The sequence below is a fragment of the Blennius ocellaris genome (assembly GCF_963422515.1).
Source record: "Blennius ocellaris genome assembly, chromosome: 19".
NCBI lineage: Eukaryota > Metazoa > Chordata > Actinopteri > Blenniiformes > Blenniidae > Blennius > Blennius ocellaris.
The window spans coordinates 22,103,179-22,114,087 of NC_137668.1; the positions used below are offsets into that span (position 1 = coordinate 22,103,179).

The following is a 10,909-nucleotide window of genomic DNA, read 5'->3' on the forward strand; positions in this document are numbered from 1 at the left end:
ACAAAACTGTGCAGCGATCCAGAGCTGCCAGGGTCTCCAAAGCCGGCGTAATTAGCCGGCGTGCTTTGAGAAGACCGGCGGGCTTTCGCTGCAAATCAGAGGTGCTAATAAGTTGCCTGCCCATCCGAGGTCAAAACCACAAGCTGAGCTGAGGAGGAGGAACAGGCGCCGTGGTGTTTTTTTTTCTTTCCTTTTTCCTCTCTCATCTTATTTTTCATGTTGGTTTGTAACTTAAACTCGGGCTCTTTGGTTTATCCACTGCTGTTTTGTGTCATTATCTGTGTCAAGTAGAGTAATTATCTAACAAATGTATAAAAGCGGCTCTCTAATTAAATGCCACGGGCTGTAAGAGATGGAGATAAATTATTTATGCCGCTTTGATGAGAGCGAGAGCGAGAGCTCCAAGGAGCGAGCAGTCAACTCGTTTTCAGCACCGAAACTTTTTTCTTTTTCTTTTTTTCCTTTCTTTCTTTCCTCCAGTGGGGAGAGGAGAGGGAATCCAAAACCAGAGTTGTTTGGGGGGCGTCTGTGATCTTCCAAGGATGTAATTTGCTCGTCGGACAGGATTTATACAAGCCAGCAAATTTTAACTGATTGATTTAAAAAAAAAAAAAAAAGAAAGAGGTTAAGATGGTTTACGTGACTTTACGTTGCGTTTCGGCAGTTTTATTCTTATACACACACCGATCGCCTTCTCTTCTGAAGTTTTACATTCATCCCGTGGTCGTCGGCGGCGACGCACTTCCCAGTGAAAACGTTTCCGAAAAGTTTCGCGTTCACATCAAAAACGCCGAAAACAAGTCAGGAAGCGGCACAAAGGTTCTGTTTGCGTTTCGCCGAGAAAGACCGACAACGGAATTGCAATATTCCAAAGATATTTTCACCAAGATGCAGAAATCAACGAACCACATCGCTAAGCAGCATCGTAAACTGGGAGCCGCCATTGTTATCGTTGTCGATCTACTGAGCATGTGCAGAACTATTTAACGCAGTGGGAGCGTTTCCGAAAAAGTTGCATTTTCCAATGTTTACACTGAGACAGTTTTCACTCTCCTAATCAGTCTTCGTGTAAACGTTGGCAAGTTTTCAAAAAGTTGCATTTTAAGGAGCTCAGACGCAACTTTTTGAAAACTCTCCTAATCCGTCTCCGTGTAAAAGTTGGAAAGTTTTCAAAAAGTTGCATTTTAAGGAGCTCAGACGCAATTTTTGGAAAACTCTCCGAATCCGTCTCCGTGTAAATGTTGGTAAGTTTTCAAAAAGTTGCGCTTAAAGGAGCTCAGATGCAACTTTTTGAAAACTCTCCTAATCCGTCTCCGAGTAAACAATGGAACGTTTTCAAAAAGTTGCGTTTTAAGGAGCTCGGATGCTTAAAACACATTGAAACTGGAATATTTTATAAGAAATGAGGCTGAAATGGGCCGATATGAGCCAAAGAGACATTTTAAATGTTTACATTGTTCTGCCCACCTCGTGGCCTGATGTACAAACGACAGGTGCGACGATCCGATTTCAAAAAAACGTTTACAGTTGATCAATAAAAAGGCCTCATAGCGCCCTGGCGTCCTTTCAAAAACCTCCCACAACAAAGAACATGAAGAAAAACTCTCACCAGAACCAAACGGAGGAAGAACCAACAAATGAGCCAAAGTCAGATAAGAATTTCTTATTATTCCAATAAAAAATACATTCATACAGAAATATAACAATTTTGCAAAACAATTTCAAATAAAAATTTCATAAAGCATAAACATAACAATTTTACAAAAGTTCTTGGTTGTTTTTTTTTTTCTTCCTTTTTTTTTTATACAAAGATTCAGTTTTGAGAACAAAGAGCTGTGTGTCAGAAGAGCTGTGTGTGTGTGTGTGTGTGTGTGTGATGAAGAGATGATGGAAGCGCAAGCAAAAACAAAAACAACTCAGGCTAAATCAAGGCTCAATTATCACTTTAAACTGTGTCGTCGGCCTCAAATCTACCGCGAAGAGAACTTCCAAGAAATCCAAGAGTACTTTATTACTTTAATATCGTTTGATTTTTTTTTCCAGGGATGCTTTGACGTCCTGTGTTTTTTTGTTTTTTTTCTTTCTTCTTCCCACAATACTGTTGCAGCTCGGTTAAGACGACGCTCCGCCAGACGGGTCAATAACCGACCGACACCGTCAGCAGTCTGTGACGGATTCCATGCCAACGAAGCCTTTTAGCAATTAATTACGGAGAGGCGGTACAACAAGGCGAGGCCTGTCCGACTGCAGCCTGTTAATTACTATAAATCTTTAGCGTTTTCTTCGGAATGGCGGAGAGAGAGAGGGGGGGGGGGGGGGTAAAAGAAGCTAGCAAACATCTGTGAACGAGGTCTTGTGAGATGGACTCGAGGTTCATACTACACAGTAGTCAACGTCTTCAATTATTAAAAAAAAAAAAAAAAAAAAAAGATTTAAGTGCTCGAAATGCTTTTATGTACAAATTCTGATTGAGTTCAATTGGTTGCTGCGAGTCAAAAGTCAACATAGAAAATTAAGTTGTAAAAAAATAAACGCAGTCAACTGAGATTTTGCTAAAAAAAAAAGAAGTAAAAAGTACTTTTGATACAAGCGCACACACAAAAAAACTTGTAATTGAGCCTTGATGGAGCTTCTGAAATCACCCAGACGACGGATAGACGAACGACGAGTGCGACGTCCCGAGGGATGCGGGGAAAGAAACGGCGCCCCCCGCAGGGCGGGGGGGAGACGAGTCGCTTGCATAAGGCACCATTTAAGGTCAACAGTGCATTACTTAGAAAGTGGTGAGAAGAAGAAGAAGAAGAGGAAGAAGATCAGTCCTCGAGGATGAGCGTGAAGGAAAACGGCGGATGAAAAGTTGGTTTTTGTAAAAATCGAAAAGAAAAAAAAAAGAAAAAAAGAGGAAATCAAGGCTTTATGTACAATATTGTAACATTTAACCGTTCGCATTTTTAGCTGCACTTTTATTGAAACTATTTGCAGAGGGAAACAGGAGAGAGAGAGAGCGAGAGAGAGAGAGAGAGAGAGAAATGAAGAGACCCTAGAACCATGCAACACCTGTCTAATGATACTGAAGTTATAGTATAGTTGTGTTATACCTCTAAGCACACAGCTTATACAATTGGACTACAAAGGAGCTTTGTAGCTTGTAGAAAAATAATAAAAACCAGGCTACATGACACATTGCACATTTAGTAGCTGCACCAAAAAACACCAAAAAAAAAAAAAAAAAAAAAAAAAAGCTCCTGTCATACAGTGACTGAGGAGGGGCAATAAGGAAGGGGTGGAACAAGGGGGGTGGGGGAGGGGGGGGGGGGCAGTTTTGCTCCCTGGGCAGTGACACCAGAAGGTGACGCATGGCGACAAAATTAAAGAAAAAAAAAAAAAAAATAAAAATCCCCAAGGCCTCAGGTCTTCAGAAGCTCCGCCCCCTTCCCGTCCTCTTCCTCGGAAACTCTTTCAAGTCCACAGCAACACCCCCCCCCCCCCCCCCCGGGAAAAACTCCTCTCCTCGTGTTGGCGTCGCTCCGCCGCCGGAATCTCAACACATTCACAGTGCACTCATGCTCAACCTCAAGACGGGGTTTTTTTTGTTTTTGTTTTTTTTTGTTTGTTTGTGTAAAAGTACCAGTGTATCTGCAGTCCGGAGAGACGTCCCCCCCCCCCCTCCCCCCCCAAACTTCATGCACCACACGTACACGCCATTCACTCTGCCATTTGTTTTTTTTTGTTTTTTTTCAATTTTCCCGGTGTGTGTCAAAAGTCTTTCTCGATTAAAAAAAAAAAAGAAAAAAAGGAAAAACCATCCTCATCCTTGCTTTCGTCCTCTTTGTTGCAAACGAGACAACCTTCAGAGCGTCTTTGTCCCCAAAGAGACGTCCCGGAGGCACTGGGTTTTTCAGTTTCGGTGCAAAACGGCATGCTTTGGCTGGAACACACTCCCACCACTCCGCCCTGGACAGTTCAACCAAGAGACCATGGCGGCGGGAGACGGCGGGTTTGTTTTCCTCTTTTAAAAAACAAAAAATTAAAAAACAAAAAAACCAAACCAAAAAAAAAAAAGAAAAGACAGGAAAGAAACCTTCTTCCCCTCCCCTTTTGCTGCGTTGCTTGGTTGGTGCTCGTCCTGCTCTAGATGTGTCTCTTCATGTGAAGAGCCAGATGATCAGACCTGGAGAAACATCTGTGTGAGAGAGAGAGAGAGAAGGAGAGGGAGAGGAGAGAGAGAGAGGTTAGTGATGGAGAAACTGTCGGAGCTTTTATAGAAACAACGCGTCAAAAAATAGAAGAAATCTGGAAACGTGTTGCATTACAAGCATCGGATGCTGGAGTCAAATTACAAGCATCGGATGCTGAAGTCAAATTACAAGCATCGGATGCTGGAGTCAAATTACAAGCATCGGATGCTGGAGACAAGCAATGGATGCTGGAGTCAAATTACAAGCATCGGATGCTGGAGACAAGCAATGGATGCTGGAGTCAAATTACAAGCATCGGACGCTGGAGTCAAATTACCATGACTTGATGCCTGAGTCCAAATAAGAGCACCTGATGCTGGAGGTCAAATTCCAAGCATCGGATGCTGGAGTCAAATTACAATGACTTAATGCCTGAGTCCAAATAAGAGCCCCTGATGCTGGAGTCAAATTACAAGGATCGGATGCTGGAGTCAAAATTCCAAGGTAACGGATGCTGGAGTCAAATTCCAAGCAACGGATGCTGGAGTCAAATTCCAAGCAACGGATGCTGGAGTCAAATTCCAAGCAACGGATGCTGGAGTCAAATTCCAAGCAATGGATGCTGGAGTCAAATTACAAGCAATGGATGCTGGAGTCAAATTACAATGACTTAATGCCTGAGTCCAAATAAGAGCCCCTGATGCTGGAGTCAAAATGCAAGCAACAGATGCTGAGGTCAAATTCGAAGCATGGGATGCTGGAGTCAAATTACAAGGATGCACTGCCTGAGTCAAATTCCAACCACTTGATGCTGGAGCCAAACAGTTGAAGCAGGATCCAGTTCGAGACATTTAGACCTTTCAAATATTCCTAAATCAACCAAGTTCATCAACGTGTGTCAAATTACAAGCAGCTGATGCTGGAGTCAAATTACAAATATCTGAAGCAGGCATCAAGTATCGTTGGAAGCGATTGATGCTGTGCGAAATCACGGGCAATCAGTGGTGTCAAATTAGGATGCTCAATAGTCAATTGTCAAAAACATTAGATGCTGGTGGTAAAATTACATGTCCTTGGTGCAACAGTTGAAATAAGTGTCTAATTACAAAACTGTAGATATAGATTTTTATGGGTCAAGGTCTCAAAAAGCCAATTGATTTGGAAAAACATCAATTACTTCTTAGAGAAATCAACAACTTCCTATTGGAATAAAGCGAAATAATCCAATGAGGTAAAAAAAAAAAATAAGAAAAACAAAAATCCTAAAAGAGCTTAAAAGTCTTGAAAAATGTGATCAAACTATAAGTAAATCCAAAACATCCTCGCGAGTCCAGCTCAAATCTCGTCGGCCTCCATCTGGCTGTTTGCATGACGAGGGGGAAAAAAAGAAGGCAGATGGCGTCACGCCGCCTCACCTGTCACAGTGACTGCATTTAAATGGCTTTGCCCCGGTGTGCTTCCTGAAGTGTCTGGTCAGCTCGTCGCTCCGCGCGAAGCGCCACTCGCAGCCCTCCCACGAACACCTGTACGGCTTCTCACCTGGGGGGGGGACAACATTTCAAATCAATCATCCTGGTGGTGGGGGGAGGAGGAGGAGGAGGAGGAGGGGGGGTGGGGGTGGGGGGGGGGGTGACAGCAGAGGAGCAGCAGTGACGACAGATTTCCGTCGACTCGCGGTTCGTTTGTTTTGGGTTTTTTTTGCTCCGGAATGTGCGGAATGTGTGGAAACGACGGCGACACGTGCTGCTTCACGCCGCCGAGCGAAAACAAGAGACACTCAAGTGACCACTCGGGGGCCCCTCCCCCGCTCCGTGCCCCCAGGCCACCCCCCCCCCACAATACACACCCCTTTCCCATGGTGAAACTCAATCTGTTTTGAAGTCCTTTCATCCCCCCCCCCCCTCTCTCCTCTCTCCCCCCCTCCTCCCTCCTCCCTCGCTCTCTGGCTCAGTCAGTCACATTCCAGATACGTGAGGTCACAGTTTAGGTATCCAGCCATGCAGAGCTAATACCCGCGGCGCTCCAGCCGGGGGGGGGGGGGGGGGGGGGGGTTGGGGGGGGGACGTCATGCAATGTGGACCTTTAATTACGTTACACAATGGCCGGGACGACGCCATAACGGCGGCGTGGCGTCTCACCTGTATGAGTGCGCTGGTGTGCTTTGAGGTGGGAGCTCTTCGTGTAAACCTTGCGACACCCGTTGAAGTGACACCTGTGAACCCGCCTCCGGCCGTCCGGCGACGCGTCCCCGCACATCAGTCCCGTCTTTTCCGAGCCCTTTGCCGCCGCCGTTGTCGTCGTCGCCGCCGCCGTCGCCGCAACGCCGCTCCTGATTTTCACCGGCAGGTGCAGCTCGGCGTGCGCGGCGACCCAGCCGCCCATGGCGGCGCCTCCGCCGCCGCCGGCCTCCGAGCTGGCCTCCGGGGAGGACGGCGGCGTGCTGATGACGGACGGGCTAAAAGGTCCGGAGCCGGCCAGCGCGGCGCCCAGCGGGTTGGAGGCGAAGCTGTGCGTCGGCAGAGAGCTCCTCGGAGCTGTCCGACGCCTCGCTGCTGGCGTCCCGAGTTCACGCTGTTGCTGTCCTGATTGTCGTCGTCGTGCGCCGACGCCAGCTTGGGGTCGGACTCGGCCTTGGCCTTGTCCCCGCACGCCAGGATCAGCTTGCTCCAGAGGTCCTCCTGGCCGTCGAACTTCAGGTCGGACGTCGACACGTAAGGCTCGCTCTGTAGATAGCGCTCCAACTCCAAGCATGTCTGAGAGAGAGAGGGGGAGGAGGGGGAGAAGGGGGGGGGGGTGAATCACACAAGCAAGAGCAGCCCCGGAGAGAGAGAGACGCCCGCAAAAGACGCCTCCGTGAGGGAAATCCTTTTAAATCATGCATGTGCACACTCCCAATATGCTCTCGCTGGTGTAATATTTGTCCAACGCTTACAAGCAGGGAGCACGAACCAGGAAATTCCAGCTTTCTTTCTTTTTTTTTTTTTTTTAAATGAGGAAGCATGGAGGAAAAACAATGAACGTAGTCTCCAGATTATTAGAATAAACACACGCGGACCTTTAAACTTTGATTAAATTTACACACAGAGACGATAATCGCCGCACTGTGACCGACCGTCGGCTCTCCTGCAGTAACCCAAAAAAAAAAAAAAAAAAAACGTGCATTGTCATTTCGCCACTCCACAATGACTCACTGCATGAAAATTAAGAGTCCTTTTAAGGAAGCCTGCACAACTTCCCCTCCTTCTCCAAAAAAAAAAAAAGAAAAACACACGAGGGAGGCCATTCAGCTGCTTTTCCTCATGCGTACCATCTGTCATGTAATCACATCCTTCCTTCCTCACTGTCACACACACACACATACACACACACACACACACACACACACACACACACACACACACACACACACACACACACACACACACACACACACACACACACACACACACACACACACACCACACACACACACACACACACACACACACACACACACACACACACACACACACACACACACACACACACCATATAGATACACCGGCTCAGGCCTGCAAAGCTTTGACAGCACACACAGTAGAATAAATCTCCCTTCCTGCAGCCTGATGTTTTCCAGCTGTGCTGCTGTCTACTCATGCGAGGAGGCATTAGGTGGCAGGTTGTGGACTCGCGTCCAAAACAACGAGGGGCGGAAACGCCACGGGATGAACTCAAAACTGAATGAATCTTAAAAATAAAATAAAAAAAGAGACAGGATGATGCTGTGCATGATGAGATGGAGGGGAAATTAATAATGATTTTATATAAAAATGAAGTAGTGAGAATACGTGAGAGTGACTCTCTCCTCATCGAGCTGTCAGACTGACACTTCAGGCTGCTTCGTAAAAAAAAAAGCAAAAACTACTTGAATGAATGGACATCTCGTGTTTTAGGCTTCTGATAGGAAACTTAAAAAAAAAAAAAAAAAAAAAAAAAAAAAATAGAGGAAGTTTATATTCACCTGCTGCCAGTACTCCTCAGAGACGGTAAGGCGGAGAAATAGCCCGTGTCGTGAACTATCTGAAGTTCCTGAAAGATGCTGCACATGGGTAGAACATCCATATCTGTTCTTTTTTATATAGATCTATAATTTATTCCCTCCGCTTGTTTTTGTTTTTTTTGGGGGAAAATATTTAGCTGCACTTTGAGATTGCAAAAAAAAAAAAAAAAAAAAAAAAAATTAAGCCAGTTAAGAAGGAGGAAAAAAAAAAAAACAGGAGCGAGAGTTCCACGAGCGACGCCGAGCGGAGACTCGCGTGTTGAGCAGCGGCGACGCAGAACAGACTCCGTCCCTCCGTCAGGCAGGCAGTCGGTTCCCCCTCCTTTTCCTTTTCCTTCTCTCGCTCTCGCTCTCTCTCTCTCTCCTTCTCCTCTCTCTCCTCTCTCTGGTTCGAGGTATTTGCAAACACTGCACCGGACTGGACGGGGAACAACTGCGCTCTGCAAACTTCCCTATTCAAACCTCGACGCCCGCCCCTCCTTCCGCCTCCCCGCTGGCCCCGCCCTCCCCGTGCACGCCCCTCGGCCAATCAGCGTCTACGGCCACGAATGATATCACGGCGGGCCAATCGGAGCCGCGCACTCACTTGATTTGTCTCGTTCTCGTCCCCGATTGGCCCGTTCGGCTCCAAGGCGGCTCGCCGCTGATTGGCTGGTTATTTATAGGCACGTATATAACCCGGCGGAGCGCTCGCTTCCTCCGTAGTAGTGATGAGAAACCCGACTCCTCGAACGGACTCACGGGTTTTTGAGTCGTTCATCCAAGTGAATCGGTCATTTGAGTCATTTGAGTCATTTGATTCAGTTGCGCATGCGCACTATTTCCACCCGCTCCAGGACCTGGAGGCTCAGCTGAACTGCGACATGAACCAGGGGGAGAATCATGTATTCATAGTAAAATGATGAAACACTTCTGAGGAAAATAAACAATAAGTACACACTAGTTTTTAGTGATCCTGGTCTCCTTATTCTAGATTATGTGTTTTGTTTTTGAGGTTTAGTTGAATCAGAAAATAAATTAGATAAATGATTAAACTGAATAAATACCTGGCATCCAGAATGGCAGATATACAGTATATATTAATGTATACATATGTTTTTATAGTTTTTTTTCTTCCAACATTCTGATTTTCTTTTTTTACTAGTATCTAATAAATAATCTAATAATAAACAATGTGACGTTCATAGGGCAGAACTAATTATAGGGGACAATATTAAATGTAACACAATACACGCTACAGTGGTATTTTAACATTGTTTATTGTGTATTTATCCATGTATTATTCATGTATTTATCTCTACAAGCTTTGTGAAACAAACAATGTATTATTTTTTTCTCCGCCGTCACTCGGAGATTTTCAGGTGAGGGAGGGGGGGAGGACTCACCGCTCACCGCTCATGAGGTGAACGACACAGCGGAAGTGCTACTGACCGATTCAGTGAACGACTCTTTCGAGTTTCGAGGGGAGTCGGTCATGTGAGCTGAACGATTGAAGCGAGGGGAGTCGGTCATGTGAGCTGAACGATTGAAGGGATGTGAGTCGGTCATTCGTGCTGAACGACACCGACAAGCTGACTCGAGTGTGCTGAAAGCCTCATGTGAATGTCAGGAGCCGGAAGCTGCTGTGTTTAGCAGCTGGCGTTACAGCTACAAGCTGCTTTTAGCAGAAAAAAGACAGAAAGATAAAAAATTCTTAAAATGCAAATGTTGATTTTTTTTTTCTGTCACAACCTCAAAGGTAAATGTGAAACATCACAATTGAAACGTCAAAAACAATAATTTGGAATAGAAAGTAAACAGAAACTGGAACTTACACTTAAATGAATAAATACGAATAAAATAACTATGTGCAAAATGTAAATGAAGGCGTTTCACACATTATGAATTAGTGCAAATCTCGTAAACAATCTTCCAAAGTAAATGGAACAGATCCGTTCTGAAGGCACTGATGTTGCCACGATGCACAGTTTGGTTTTCATAACCTCCACTGTGTTTTTGAACACTGGGGCACCAGATCTCCACCACACAAGAAGGTCGGCCGTTCGGGGAAGGAGTTGCTCAGATAGGAAACCTTTCACTTCCAGCATTTTGATTTTCTTCTCACAACTCTCAAAAATAGTTTTACTTCTATTAATAAATAACGTGATTTATAAAGGGTGAAACTAATTATAGGGGACAGCATTGAAGGCAACAAAGTCGTATTTTTAACATAATTTATTGTGTATTTATTTCTTCAAGCTTTGTGAAACAAACAATGTATTTTTTTTTCTTCTCCGCTGTCACTCAGAAACTTTCTGAGCGGAGCGCCGCTGCAGATTTTCAGGTGAGGGAGGGGGGGAGGGCTCACCGCTCACCGCTCATGAGGTGAACGATACAGCGGAAGTGCTACTGACCGATTCAGTGAACGACTCTTTCGAGTTTCGAGGGGAGTCGGTCATGTGCGCTGAACGATTGAAGGGAGGTGAGTCGTTCATGTGAGCTGAACGATTGGAGCGAGCTGACTCGGGCATGTGAGCTGAACGATTGAGGGAAGGTGAGTCGGTCATTCGCGCTGAACTACACCGACAAGCTGACTCGAGTGTGCTGAAACTGCCGCACGTGAATGTCAGGAGCCGGAAGCTGCTGTGCTTAGCGGCCCAGCTACAAGGAGGCTGTAGCAAAAATGACTCAGTGAACGAGTTAATGAACGTGA

The 10,909-nt window shown here is 45.7% G+C and overlaps 1 protein-coding gene across 1 annotated transcript; it reads right to left on the reverse strand.

The window, feature by feature from the left end:
* Window positions 1-3,703: 3,703 nt before the first annotated feature.
* Window positions 3,704-8,590, reverse strand: LOC308144115 (Krueppel-like factor 6). Its single transcript, XM_080515158.1, is given in 7 exon segments — window positions 3,704-4,183; window positions 5,594-5,717; window positions 6,317-6,695; window positions 6,697-6,738; window positions 6,740-6,931; window positions 8,179-8,198; window positions 8,201-8,590. Coding segments are annotated over 7 exon segments (888 nt in total). The 5' UTR covers window positions 8,280-8,590; the 3' UTR covers window positions 3,704-4,131.
* Window positions 8,591-10,909: the final 2,319 nt, after the last annotated feature.